The sequence below is a fragment of the Cololabis saira genome, chromosome 10 (assembly GCF_033807715.1).
Source record: "Cololabis saira isolate AMF1-May2022 chromosome 10, fColSai1.1, whole genome shotgun sequence".
In the NCBI taxonomy this organism is placed as follows: Eukaryota; Metazoa; Chordata; class Actinopteri; order Beloniformes; family Belonidae; genus Cololabis; species Cololabis saira.
Window position 1 is genome coordinate 32,185,294 of NC_084596.1, and position 15,909 is coordinate 32,201,202.

The 15,909-nt window shown below is 38.0% G+C and overlaps 1 protein-coding gene across 1 annotated transcript in view; it reads right to left on the reverse strand.

Moving 5' to 3' along the window:
• LOC133452869 (rab effector MyRIP-like) overlaps positions 1 to 14,001 on the reverse strand; it is a 34,136-nt gene extending 20,135 nt beyond the window's left edge. The window contains 3 exon segments of the mRNA XM_061732575.1: positions 517 to 653; positions 4,337 to 4,558; positions 13,866 to 14,001. Of these exon segments, the coding sequence (XP_061588559.1) occupies positions 517 to 653; positions 4,337 to 4,558; positions 13,866 to 13,975 (469 nt within the window). The 5' untranslated portion in view covers positions 13,976 to 14,001.
• Positions 14,002 to 15,909: the final 1,908 nt, after the last annotated feature.

Sequence of the window (15,909 nt, forward strand, 5' to 3'; positions counted from 1 at the left end):
TCTGCAATTTGGAGATATTTTAAATGTGACAACGAACGCAGTGTTAGAGCAACTTTGGCTGTTTGTGTGATGATGCTTAGTTTTTTTTTTGTCCATTGCCAAAGAGTTGGATTGGGACTCAGTATCAGTAGACACTCAGAATCAAATTATTGACTCGGGAGCAAAAAAAAAAAGATTAAATTGGAGCATCCCCACTTGTTTCATGAACACGATACACCCAGACAGGGAAATACTGACTGTCTTGAGAATGAAGAGGAAAAAAACATCACAGTGTTGTGGGAGCTGAGTGACTTTCCTAACTTCCTGCTGCTTCGACATTTCAAATCATTTCAAAACTAAGGAAAGCTAATTTTGCTGAACAGAGACAGGATCATTCTCCGTCCATTCAGGGCAGGATGTTGCTGGTTGAAACACTTTCAGATTTCACGTAAACATTCAATACTTGCTACTTCCGTTTCTCTATCACACTCATAATCAAATACTGACTATATATTAAACTCATAATGAACAATGTACCTGTAAGCTCTGAGAGTGCACTGTGCTCGGCCAGGTGCTTCCTGTAGAGCGTCTTCAGCACTTTGGCGCTGCCAAACCTCTTAAAGCGCTTCTTTACATTTGCGTAGAACCACTCCAGTGACTGCGTCCTCAACAGCCTGAGACATAAAGACATAAAGCTGTTTATTTTGGGGATTTCTATCGTAAACTTGATAGGAGAATTTAAACAATTACAAGCGTTTCCAGATCAGATGAAGTGCAGTGGTGAAAAACAAAAAAAACACGTGTGGAGGGTGAGTGGGTTTGGTTTTTTTAGCGTGATGGAACTAAGAATAAAAAAAAAACAATTTTGCCATTTATGCATGATGGGAAGAAGGGAGAATTGCAGAATGATGGCTTTATTTCTATATTCCACATTGCCTCCACCAAAGTTCTGCCTCCTAAATTTTGCTTTTTATTCGGCCCCCATGTGGCCAGACGTGGTACTGTTCCACAGAGTGCTTGTAAAGCTACGAAGTGCAGGGTTTGTACATTTCTGCAGATCGTCAGATGGACCTTCATCTGAATGACTGGAAATGTTTTCACTGGGCTTTTCCCATTTCAGGCTTGCAGGCTCGAAGCAAAATGACTAGATGTAAACTCACTGGCTTTGTGTTTGTTGAAAATCTTTTAACTGATTAATGCATAAAGTAGCTTATATATGCCTTACGTTTAGATGAAGCATTTATGATAAACAGCTGTGGGATCATGCAGATAAACTCATGCCAGTGAGTTTAATGAGCTGCCATCTGTTCGCTGGGTGAACTGCGAGTGTGCACGCATCATGCATGACGCATGCAGGAAGCGTGTTGACGTGAAGCAGAAGCGCCACAGGCAGTCTGTATGTATGTCATCCTCTGGCTTCTTTGTTTAGGTTTTAAAGAACAAGCTGTGAAATTCTCTTTGATTTCTACAAGCCAAATGGAAATCAAAGATGATTTAATCCCGCTAATATCGTCTGTGTCGTAAATGCTACTTAAAAGAGCCAAAAATATGGTAATAAACACACAGCTTTTGTTCGGTTTCTGTTAAACTCAAGGGATATTCAAAAAAGATTACTCCAGCAAATTAATCACTCCCTTTGTTTCCTTTAAGAGTTCACTTATTGATCTGGCAGTGATATGAAACCATTCTCAGGTGGTCAAATAAGAGTCACAGGATATTGAACCGATAACTGGAGGGACAAACGTGGAGGTCAAAGAAGTTCTGCGCTGGTCTCTGGCTTGTCCCTCTACAGTCTCATATCACTGACCACCTCTGCAACTTTTTAGTCACATGTTTATCTAAAGGGTTTAATTTATTTAGTCACATTATGTACTAAAGACCTTCTTATCTTATGATAATTTTGTCCACATGTTTGCGTAATTATATAATCACAGCTTTGCCTCTGACTGCTGTATTTTCAGTGGACATAATATATGTCTGTCTAATTTAGGATATTTCTACACAAGCCTCACACTCCTCATATCCATCCATCCAACTTTTTTCACTTATCTGGGGTCGGGGGAAGTAGCTAAAGCAAAGAAGCCCAGACTTCCCTCTCGCCCACCGCCTCGTCCAGTTCATCTCTGTGGGATCCCAAGGCGTTCCCAGGCCAACTGAGAGACATAGACTGCGTTTACATGCAGTCAATAACCCTTTTAAAACCTGAATATTAGTAATAACCCGGTTTTGCACGGCCATGTAAACACCAATAACCCCTTTGAATAACCCGAATTTGCTCATATTCCGGTTTTAAAAACCCAAATATGACCCCTGGGTTACTCCTTTTAAAACCTGAATATTTGGTCATGTAAACGCCAAACAGAATATCCCCATCAAACGGAACAGGAATTTGTTTTCTGCACATGTTCTGTGCGCAAGGAATCCTGGTCTTTTGACGTACTTATAAACATGGAGAAACGCAAGACCACGCCACACTTTTGGAGTGAGGAGGAGACTAATCACTTCATAAATGCAATGAAGGATATGAACATTTTGGCATTTGTAGACGGTAGAAAGTACCGGGATAGCGAGATTTACAAGAAGGTGAGCGAAAAGTTGTGCGAAGCAGCATTTGTTTTGAATTTGGATACAGGAAGGAGAAGCGTAAATGACGGTAATTGCGTCATGATGTTCTCCGTGCGTCGCTGGTTTGATCCAGATATCCCAAATGATTAATTACCATGTATACAGGGATAACCCTGTAAGCTCACGCATGTAAACGGAATATTCCAAATGTTTCAGTAACCGGAATATTAGCAATAACCCGAATGTTTACTGCATGTAAACGTAGTCACAGTCCCTCCAGTGTGTCCTGGGTCTTCCCCGGGCGTCCTCCCAGTAGGATGTGCTTGACAGACCTCACCAGAGAGGCATCCAGGAGGTGTCTCACCAGATGCCTGAGCCACCTTATCTGGCTCCTCTCAATGTGGAGGAGCAGCAACTCTGAGCCTCTTACCCCGTCTGGGGAGAGCCCGGACACCCCGCAGAGGAAACTCGTTTTGGCCACTTCTACCCACACGACTTGTGACCATCAGTGAGGGTAGGAAAGCAGACTGACTGGAAAATCAGGAGCTCATTCTCATCCCATTCCTTATGCCTCAAAATAATTTATTATTACTGTAGAACCATGAAGAAAAATATTCCGAATAACAGAACACAAAGCTCCAAACAAAGCTGCGACACACAAAACTTCAAACAATTACTTGTTTTTTACACAATGACAATTTGAGAAATCCTGACATACAGGCTGTAAAATCAGAAGCCGAGAAATATTTGTTTCATCCTCACAACCAAATACACGTTTCATCCAGAACATGAAGGAAACAAAAAAGAAAAAAAACTTTTTACAAAGCAGAAGCTGATCACTCCTCCCTCAATACGCCATCTAAAACTCCTTCTTTAAATGAACATGGTCTCCACACTGTCAACACTATACCCACTATTAAGTGGGCCGATGTCATCATGATGATGACATGATGACTTTGTTGTTGTTTTTTAATTTTTTAATTTACGTTCTTTGTAAATTGATGTCTTGGGAAAAAGGGGCAGATTAAATAAGATTCTTCTTCTTTCTGCTCCCTTTCATTCACAATTTAGGAACGTTTGTGTTTATATTAAATTGTTTGTTGTTTTATTTTATCAATGAATGAAATAAAGAATAAATAAATAAATAAATGCATATCTGTCCTTTTCACCAAATCAATCAATCAAACTCTATATGTACAGCATTTTCCGAAAACTTGTGTTAACACAGTGTACTTTACAAGATAAAACAATATCTCATAAATGTTTTTTTATGAACTGACAATGATAGAAATAATTGTTGCCACATCTCAGATAAGTCAAAAGCCTTATCCGAAGCAGCCTGCATTTGTGCAACTCCCTGGTCTTATATTTTTCAGAAATCATATACATCTACGTTTTAAACTGGTCTGTATTCAATTGGAAGTTATTCATTTGGATGCACTCTGCAACTTTGCCAGTAGATGTCCCTACATTCTATAGAAACAGAAAAAATGAATCACTACACAATATCCAAATAGGTAATGTTATGTTCAGGAAGTGATTAAACTTACAAAAATATGTCAAATAAAACATGTGTTATATACATCTTCATGTTGCAATAGGAAAACATCAGAGCCAGAAGAAAGTTTATCCTCAACAGTATCTCAGCACTCAGTCATCTATCAAGGAGCACGATATGACCTTAATATTCTTTGACGTTTGTGTCAACCTCTTATCCTTCACTTAGTCTCCTGGTAAATCACACACACACGCACACACACTGCGCTCCCGGCTGCCACCATGCCGACCTTACCTGCTCTTTTGGCAAGCAGTGCAGAGCCAGACCTTCTCCGGCTTGCTGTAGACCCGGCAGGCTTTGCAGACGTTGTAGCTGCAGTCGCTGCAGCGGCGTTTGGGGTTGAGCAGGAAGGTGAAGGGCGAGCAGCAGCGGATGCAGCAGCGCTGGTTGAAGCACGTCTGCCGTGACAGCAGGAGGCAGCGACTGCCCTCCTCGTCCAGCTCCTGCTTCAGTTCACTAAAGGGAGGAGGAGGAGGAGGGAGGACGGTCAGAGACAAGGATGGAGAAATCAAGTATGTGTATGTGTAATTTGTCATAAATAAGCTACTAAAAAAAAGAAAAAGAAAGCATGCCTATGTGTTAAAGTGGGTAGGAAGAGAGATGCAGCTTGTGTCGTGGGTTTACTGTCAAATGGAGTGATTATTAAAAAGGAGGACACAGTGAACACACACACACACACACACACACACACACACACACACACACACACACACACACACACACACAATCTACCTCTGTTTAATAAAAATGGGGCAGAAATTTAGGCATTTCATCGAACACAAACATCATTACAGTGACAGCTTTCCTTCATGTACATAATACCCTTGAAGCTGATAAAATGCCTTCGGGCCATAATAAAAGAGAAATCACTTACATAAATGTCTGAACATTTCAACGGAGCATTAATCATTTCAAATCCACGTAAATACCGAGTGTAAAGGTTAAAAGAAGATACCAGGATGAATAATACATGAGTGTGTTTCCTCCCCTGTGGCAGCAGCAGCTTTTCAGTATAAAAGGCCCAGATAGGAGAGGATCACAAACATTTATCATTGGCCTGCAAACCTCATCATAACATAAAGTCAATTACATAAGTGACTGTGCTGGAGATTCTTCTGGAGTGTTGACGTCAATGTCCTCACAGTCTCAGATTCTGAATCAGATTCTGTTTTGGTCAAATAAAGCTCTCAAAATCAACAGTGACTTTTTCAGCTGCTACTTATGTGAAGAGTTTTTTCAAACAAAATTCTCAGTTCATTCAGAAACATATTCAACAAACTTTAAGGAGGCTGAAGATTCAGGATCATGTTCCTTTATTCATAACTAACTGTCAGCAGGTTTGTTTTGCAGTCAGGTGAAGCCACCCATGCTGACGTAGAAATGCTACAACATAACTACTAAAATGCAAAACACATGACAGAAGATGCCTACAGCGCCAATAAAAAGATAAAGGAGAGTCTCTCAAGGCTCCATTTTAGGCCCGGTTCATTTCTCTTTACATATCCTTCATTTGGGATACTTTTTTAAAAAGGCACATCACTTTTCATTGTTTTGCAGATGATCTTCAGATCTATCTGCCTGTTTTGTCAACAGTCGGGGTCTGCTCAGAGAGGTTCAGGGATGGACTGGGTTAAACAGTCCGAGTCGAAACTAAACCAAAACAGAACCACGATTCTTTTTGGAAGGCCTAACTTAATAGACGGTTATGGAAGTGTTATTTGCTGGTTAGATTCTTATCGCCAAACATCTCCAAGGAAACTTTCTGCAAGTGTTGAGGAAAAGGTAAAACATTTGACTCTGATAAGTTTAAACAGTAATTTTCTTAATGGCATCATTAATAAAGATGCAAATAATAAATAAATAATAAATCCAGAAGTTGTGTCAAACATGAAGTCCTTTTAGATTTATTGGTAGAAAAGCTTGCTTTATCTTAATCTATTAAGCACACCAATGTAAACGTAAATAAGAAGTTAACTCAAAAAGGTTTAAAAAAACTGAGCAGAAACATCCGTTTAATGCCGATCAGGAACATGTCACATGAAAATGAACACTTTACATTAAACTGCTGTAAATATGAAGAACCGCTGCAAAATAGATGCAAGATTTATAGTCATCTCAATACAACATGCGCAATGTCAAGATTGTAAAAAGAAAGAAATATTGCAATAACACATTTGGTCAATCAAATGCAAACTATTCACCTATCTCTGGTAAAACCATGTTGCCACAATATATATAATAGATGTAGTTTCTTTAAAGTCTTGAAAGACTATTTACTGTCAGGGGACATAAATAGCACAAACTGAAGTGTTACGAGGGTTTGAGGAAGTGATACCATAAGAACCAACAGGAGAAGACAAGGATGTGTTTATTTAGGTTTAAATAAAACAATTAAACTAAGCCCAAAAGAACACCAAAATTCAAACCTGAAAACAAGATTATAATGACTAACAGAAACAACAAAGGCTTTCTCCATACCCAAAGCCACACTCTCCACTGAAAGGTATTTTGTTTTTACACCAACTACAGCTGTTCCACTGGCACCAGAGTGCTGTCCTCCTCCTTTTATACAGCAGCCGCTGATTATCCCCAACGAGCCACAGCTGGGGCAGCTAGCCTGCTGCAGCACTCACACACACACACGCACGCACGCACACACACACGCACACACTCACACACACGCATGCACGCACGCACGCACGCATGCACACGCACACACACGGACGTAACATGAAGTATCAATTTATATAGCACAACTAATATTGTGCAGCCTTAATATAAAGTCCTATATAAACCTCTTCTGAATGACTTCTATGGATTTCTTTTTTTTTTTTTTTTTTTTAAATTCAGGAACATCCGATATGCCAAATGTAGCATTTAAATCATCCTGCCCTTATGACCGTGGTGGGTAAGTATTCTGTAATGAAGCCTTACGAGGGATCTCTTCAGCATGGAAATTATTGATCAGACCCTCTGCAAACACAACCCAACGTCTTAAAAACTTGTAGTTTGTATTGTCCGTAATTTACAAACACTGAAGATGCAATATGTTCAACAGTTGCTTCAGTGAAAGGCCAAGAAAACTAGACGGGTACAAATGTTTTGCAGCAAAAAAACTCTGAAAAGCACACACTTAAGTGATGTCATGAAACGCATAGTGCATATACACAAAATGACCCAGAAGACCTTGAAATAGTTCATTAATTGTGTGAACCTGAACGAACATGAACAGACCTGTCTTTTGAATGAAACTTGGAAACACTTATCTACAAATACCAAGTAATACAAATCAAAGTAGCAATTATTCTTTCATCATATTCTCTACTTCAGTCAAGAAGTTATTAGTATAATCGCTAATAAATTGTTTCATCTTCCGCACAGAAAAACCAAGAATAATCCATATCTCATGTGTACCAGCAGCTTTCCTCCCCTGAAAACACGTGTTCTTGCATTTGGGATCAAGACTTTTAAACGTCTAGACTCTAAAGTCTAGACTATTACATCTACAGCAACCGGTGATGCAATGCCAGCATCCTGAATATGCACGTTACAATTCAACCTTGAAACATGCCGTCATAGCAGTGATGTCGAGGTGTTGAGGGGCTCAGAAGTAAGAAACAAACAATACGTTTTGATGCCATCAAACAACTGCCAAGCCGAAGCAAAATAGATACTGTACAGCAAAAATGTCATCTCAATATTAATATCCCTAAATCAAATAAACGTCTCGGTCGATGGTGGTCTATTGTTTTTCTAGTGCTATGCATTCACATTCTCAATGTCAGTAATATGCAGTATTTCCCCCAGTTTTAAACTCACACATACAATAACCACTAAAACAAATGCTGAACAAGTTTCATCCAGCGCTTCCCCTCAGACTCAGGAGAAGCTGCTGTCCTTTTTTAGCTCTACTATGGAAAAAGCTCTGACGTAAAAGACAATACGAAAGATGTGAAACAAGTGGGGTCCTTCTATGTGTGGGGTCATGTTATATTTGGGTCAATATGGTATTATCTTGTGTACAAAAGATTAAAACAAAAAAAAAAAAAGAATCACCAGTGGTCCCTCGGGGGGTCCGTACACCTCCACTGCTGCACTGGCAATATGTTTAGCATGCGTTTTGTAAATGACTGGTATTGACAGTCATTAGCACAGCACAGCGAACCAACACCTGCATGCATATAAGTACCTATAAAGGTTATTGATACAAACAAATGCAACTGTGTAAGAATAGTTCCATGTTAAACAAATACAGATACATCCAACTGGGACTTAAAGAAAATGGAATAATGATGAGAAAAACATGACGGGTTATCACAGAGTAAGTAGCAGTTGAGGGAAAGAACATGACAACAGGAGCACCAGCCATGACTGAATGATTTATAAATGATTACAGCTGGAGACTGATCAAGTCTGACAAGATGAGGCGCAGGCAGAAACGTGAAGCTGGAGCAGGTAATGAAAGATGATTTCCTTTTGCTTTCAAAGACTTGAAATATACACAACAAAGCAAACAGACCTCACACTTAATAACTGAATCAACTATATTCCCAGAGCGGCTGTAGCCTTTGGACCTGAATGTTCCAACAGCTGCCTTTAAACTGGGTTAGTGTGTAATGACAGGATTATAACAACAATTCTGAGTTGAGGATACCAAATGTAAAATGCTGTCTAGCTGCTTTTAATATTAGAGGGTGAAATTACACATGAAGAGGAAAATAAACCACCTTTGCTTGATGCCGATAATATTTGAAAAGAAAAAAAAGTGATCTTGTGCAATGATTAGTGTAATAAGTATTCTGACCAGCCTATCCCAACCCGACCCAAATATCATTATGAATCATTATTCTGATCAGCCCATTTATATATATATATATATATATATATATATATATATATATATATATATATATATATATATATATATATATATATATATATATATATATATATATATATATATATATATATATATATATATATATATATATGTATACACACACACACGTATCAGATAGCTGTTCTGCTTTTGGCCACTAGGGGGCACCTCGATGCAGAATATTTCAGTTTATCCTCAGTGTAACATTCACACTCTCTATTTGGTCAAAATAAAGTGAGGACTGATTTGAATATTTCAACAGACATTTTAGACTGAAAGATAAGCAAGAAAAATACAGGAACATGAGTCAAAAGTAACAATAAGGGGGACTATTTAAATGATCTGATCCAACCCAAATGTTAAATACATTTGACATGGGGAAAATGTAACATTTGTATCAATCCATTTTGAACAGTTTCCTGTTTGTATTTCCCGAAGCTAAACAGGAATATTTGAAGTTTTGTTCCTAACTATTTTGGATGGCTGTGTCCTCATTCAAGAATCCTTTAATTGTTGAGCCTGTTGATAAATGTGCAGACTGTTTTCACTGCTGGGGAAAAGAAAAAAGAAAAACCACTCCATAATCCACTAACACCTCATCATTCTTGTTCTGTTGACGGTAAATCTCTGTAAAATATCTGCTTTATTTTGGTGAGGGCTTTTAAACCCCTTATATGTAGCAATATCAATTTTGACCACATGGGAGCACATGAATTTGCCGTGTTAACAAAGGAACCACTAACATGACTGTTCCCAGGAGTGAGGACGCACTTTGTTGTTTCTGGCACGAGGCGCTTGTTCATGAGTCTCCTGTGATATGCTGCCCCCGCGTGGTCAAAAGCAGTATTGATACAAATAAAAGGAGAGTGGCTTCCACATCATTTGGTCAATGTTTGATTTTTTTTTTTCTCTCTTTAATAAAATACTTTCACCCTACTCAGAACTGCAGAGAATCTTGTTTCAATGACCTCAAACTTCTCACAAAACAACATCCAACAACCACTGATTTAACTTCACTCTTCTTTGTTTGTTCTGCTCTACGTGCCTCTGTGACACTAATGTGTCCTTCTCTTATGAAGGAGGACAGGCTGTACAATCAAATGTAAATGGTTCATTCATCAAAGGAAATAGAAGCAGTTCATGTACCAAATGGATCAGGTATTAACAGAAACAATGCTTTTACCATAATGCTTTCAAATGCACATGACTTAGTACCCTTGCATTTAATCCTATGGTTTTTATAGTGGAAAAGTATAATTAAAAAAATCACCTGATTGTAATAAGTATTAGTATCAGGCAAATACAACCTCATTTGGCAAATTTGCAGCTTTTAAAAAATACCAAAAAAAGAATCTTCACAAACAAGAAAAACTGTTGGAAATCTATTAACATATTTGAGCAGCTCAGACAAATGCCACAAGTCTAACCATTGCCCGGTAAACAATAACAAGATTAGCAGTTAGTAAGCGCTTTGCTGCCTCAAGCTCACTGCTCACCACACACCACCGCGGCTCACGTCACATAAGCTCAACAAGGAGCATTTACAAATATGGGTTAAAAACATTAAATATCAGTTTTACTTGTATCAGATGATGGTGACTAGTGTTGGTTCAACTCAAAAGAGAAGCTACACATGAGGATACAGTAAAATCACTGTAACTGTATGTCTTTATAGCAATTACCAATGTTTGCTTTTGCGTGTCATAGGTTGATCTCCCTGGACTGAACTGTATGTCTTTTAGGCTTTCTTTCTTGTCATCTCTCCAACCAGTGTTGCAGGTAGCTGCCTTCCCTGAGTCCGCTTCTGTTTGGTTTTTCCTTTCCACTATTGCCTCTTGCTTGCTCAGGATGCAGATAGCACCATATTGATGTTTTGGCTGTTGGTTATGCTATTTCCCCCTATAAATTGGCATTAAATTAATTTTGATTGTATTAATAAAATGACTCAATTCAATTGTAATATGCAGAAATTGAGTATATTAATTTGGACAGCATTAAACTGTTTTAGTGTCGTACAAATGACGTAACTGAGCTATTCTGACAAGAAAAACCAAGACACTTTTTAAAAATGAGAATACAGTACTCAGTAAAAAGAAATGATAGGATTCTTTGCAGATGTGTCGCCACCAATACAGAAGCACTTAAAGCCTGCTTTGCTGAGTTTGGAGTCTGGATAGATGTCACTTCAATAATGATAAACAGGAGGAGAAGAAGCTTTATTATATTTGGGTAAACCTAAACTGAACATAGTGCCTAAAAATGAGAAGGTATGATCACTTTTAAGACTAAAAAACAAGCAAACAAAAACTAAAGATAAAACTCACTTTGACACCCTAGACAAACATTTTCACATCTAGCTGGACAAAGTTGCACATGAAGGCCAATTGATGTTGCAATCTACAGGAAATTACAGCCAATTAAGTTAATCTTTCATCTGTGTGGTCCTTCTGATCGGGATCCCTGCTGACTGAAAGCACTTTAGCCAACTAAGAGGAATAATGTAGGAGGTAAGTGTTTGGTAAGTGGATCATGAGTCGTCGTAAGCGAGATACAGATAAATTATGTAAGGATATTTTTCGCAATTCAGAAAACTGAATATTATATAATAAGCAAATAATTTCCTGCTACTGTACTCCTCAGACTCAAACGTGCGTGAGAGACTTCATCCAGGACCCACCTAACTACCAGATTGTGTGACTGTGTTGTGTCTGGGCTCTGAGGCTGATGATTGTGTGTTTTAAAGCTGGTCTGGGTGAAACAGGAAGGAGCTGCACTTCCGTTGTACTGTTTTCAGGACAAACGTCAGAGTTCAGAGAAGGCAAAGGAAATCTCCACCAAGGTTTAAAAATGCCTCAAATGAAAACTGAGGGCCAGGGAAAATGCTACAATAAAACTACTGTCCAGTAGTCATACGTGCCTTTGTATATGTATGTATATGTATATGTATATATATATATATATATATATATATATATATATATATATATATATATATATATATATATATATATATATATATATATATATATATATATATAGACTATATATATATACTGTATATTTATTAATATATATATTTATTTTTAACTATTTTTACTTTTTACTATATTTTACTTATATTTTCATGTTTTGCGCATTGTTTTCCAAAAAAATAAACATTCCTCAGTGTTTAAGATAGTTTAAAGTCACCTTTGATAAAAAATGTGATGATGATGAACTAGTTTGGGCACTGCAAACCTGAATTAAAAACACTTTGGTCACTTGCGGGAAGCACAGCAGACAAAACAAAAGAAAAGTTCATAATTTTTCAAACCATTACTTTAAAATGATTGTGTTTGTCAATATTAGCCCATGAAACCTAGGTACAGGAAGGCAATGTCTGGCTTTGTGTACAAAACAATGGCAATGTGGGAAATTCAGCACTGGAACACCTGGCATGGAAACAAAACATGGAAACAAAACAAAGTCACTATAAAATGTGTGTGTGTGACATTGAGCTCTATGTATGGTCGGAGGTGTCCAAAGCTCGGGAAGAGATGAAGTCAGTACGAGCGGAGGGGGCAAAGGCGGCTAGAGAGCCAGAGGACGGCGACTAATCAAAATCTGCATTGACACACGCACCTCCATTGCAAAGTGGATTGCATGCAAAAAGAGGCTTGGACATAAAAATAACTGAACAGTGGACACAGTAGTAAATCACAGGAACGGTGATCAGGATGAGTGGACTGGACACGTGTACAAACATACATGCTATCTGGACTGTGAAGGATGAAATTAGACAAATTGCTATGTGGTAAACTATGTATCTTACTGAATTCTGTTGTTGATGTGATCATGAATCTTACATAGAACGGGGCGGGACTTTGATAAGCGTCAGCTTCTCCCGTACCCTTTTCGTCATGTGCTGAGTATGCAATGTATAATGTTCTGGAGATGAAATGTGTCTATATAAACATGCCGAAATAAACAAAATAAAAAAAAAAAAAAAAAAAAAAAAAAAAATGCAAGATTGGCATTCATTATCTAAAACTGCACCATTCATTCTCTTTCTGTTGTGTTTTCTTCCTCAATTTGGGCATCAATTGGGCTACGTGCAAAACTAAACTAACTACTTTCCATTTTGACCGGATTTACTCAGACTGTGAAGGTAAAAATGTCATGTTCTGACTCAACTAACCCTGCCCTCCAGGTCTTTATGAGCTCCCCAGTACGGTTCATATTAAACATCAATTAAGTGTAAAATTCAATATGACTTCTTTTTTAGCCTGAGCGTGTGTAAATTCAGTTACCATACCTGTGGTAATCAACGAAACTCAGATCAAACAGGTTTCTTTGCATAATTACCTGAGCTTATCTCTGCCATGAGCTCTGGGCTGAGACCGTCTGTTCGGTCTGAACCAAACACTAATTTATGTTTATGTTCATGTTTATGTTTATGTTCATGTTCTGGATCTCTGGAAGATAACATCTGTTGTATTAGACGCTATATAAATAAAATTGAATTATAAAATTGAATTAAATGAATTTACATGTTTGATCAGGCTGTGCTGGAAAGCCTCATAAAACATAGAATACATGCTTTGGTAGGGAATATATCTGTTCAATCAAACTGATGAGAACTGCCATGAAAATGATAAGGGAGAGAGGGACATCAACGTCTAAGAACAAACAATCTATGAGCAGCCTTATTTTACATTTAGATGACTCAGATGAGTTTCCCTATACAGTATAACTAAGTACATTGTATCAAGACATATGTAATTGTATTGTAAGTAAATAACTTACTCAATAACTCACACAATAACTTATCATAGAAAGTAAATGTTTGACTTTGGACTTAAGACTTTGTAACTCCCACCTGTGTCCGTGCAGAGCGGAGCTCACCTGAGTCTCTCCTCCTCCCTCTTGCGCAGCCTCATGTCTCTCTGCACCACCTGCAGCACGTGGGACGCCTCGTTGTCCGACAGGCCCGTCAGATCCAACTTCCGACCCATCTTCAGCACCTTTCTGGCTGTCAATCACGACCCAACTGATCAGCTTGTTGTCGTCATCATCTGCATAGAAAAGGGAATCAGTATACTGTACATGATCTAGAAAATAGCGATAAGAATTGTATGTAATGCCGAATATAGACAACCAACCAACTCTTATTCTCTTCACTCTTCACTTTAATTCAGAGATCTATTTGACTTTAAAGCGACACTACGTAACTTTTCCACCTTAATATCATATTTCCAGAGTCATTGTGATGGTACATCAACTTCCAACAGGTTTAATGACACCTCTGTCATGGTCTGAGGGGTCTGTATCGCCTTCACTGGCACTATGTAACTTTGAGGAGCATGGTAGGAACCCTGCCACACTACTGGTAAAGCACTACTGCTTTTGTCCAAAGGAGACGCCAAACTCAACAAAAGCTGAAAGTTACGTTGTGCTGCTTTAATATAGCACAATTTATGTATAAAATAATCAATCAAAAAGTGCCACAAAGTATCCAGGGGTTGCTTCATTTGAAGTAAAGTGCATATTCTTTACAGGGTGCATGCATATTAAAAACACCTATGATAACAACAAACACAGGATCACTGTATTACAACAAAACGAGTTAACTTATAGAATAAACTTAGTGGTGAAATGAAAACGTGGAACAATTAGTACATTTTCAGCTTTGATGTGTAATACTGTACGGACAGAGGCTATTTTCTGGTATTATTGTTATGGGACGAACATTTTATCTCCTGATTATTGTTATGGACCGGATGAAGTACATTTGTTAATCATGGAATCTGCCATGAGTAGATATGTGAGGTAAAATGACAGGGAAGGGGGCGGGAATATATCCAAAGTAAACTTCATTTTAAATATACTCAAAATAAAATGAAGTCAATAACACACTCCTCAGTATAAGCCTGTGTGGTGTGGTGAACTGTAAGGAGACATGACCTTTCTTAGAAAAGTACTTTACAACCTGTCTAGAATGGCCTTTACTCCCTTATCCCGGTAGCTATACTTACCTATGTACCTATGTTATTACATCCTCACACAAAAACATGCAACCTCAAATCAGATAGCGTTGGGTGAGGCCGATGGAAAAAATAACTAACTATATTAGATTTTAATAATTGTATGCTCCTCCCTTTGTCTTCTTATTTTATTACATTACTATTTTATATATTGCCGTTTGTGTTGGTTTGTTAACTTTTTACACGGCCCGTGGCCAGTTCGCTGCATTTCACTGCCCATCTTGTGAGCATGTGACAAAAATCTTTCAATCTTGAATCTTTTTTTGAATCAAACTTTACTGTAAGAAAGGAGGCTAACACATCTGGGCCTAGAGGATCCTGGGATGGACCATAAAAGAGTGGAAATGTATACTCCAAATATTTTTTGGAAGAAATGGGCATTAAAATCTTCCTGACTAAAGACAAAAAGGAGCATGCAGAAGTACGTCACTCAGCGTCTGGTGGTTTAAAGCAGCATCGTTGCCCTCGGCGAAGACATTAATGCAGAGAACTCATACAGTATAAACAATTTTCAACAGAAAGGGTAATTTTACCTTTTTAATACAATTCCCTGATATTTCCGAACTCATGAAGTCTTTTGAATGCATTAGAATTGTACAGAACAGGGCTTCTACACTGAGAAAGGTTTGACACTAGAAAAAATACTGAATGCACAACACGTGCATGTAATTTAAATGTCACATTCTTGTGTACATTAACTAACTCCTGCGACATTTGGGGTAATACTACAAATAATATAAAAAATAGTGTACATTCAAACCAGCAGTTAAAAGGCATTTTAATGTCGTGCAGAAAGGAAATGGGTATTAGCAAGGAGCAGGAGGGATTTTTTAGCATTAACATTCCAGAGACAAAAATTCCTCTTATAAAGTGAAGAAAACCTTTCAATGAGCTTGCATGGGCAA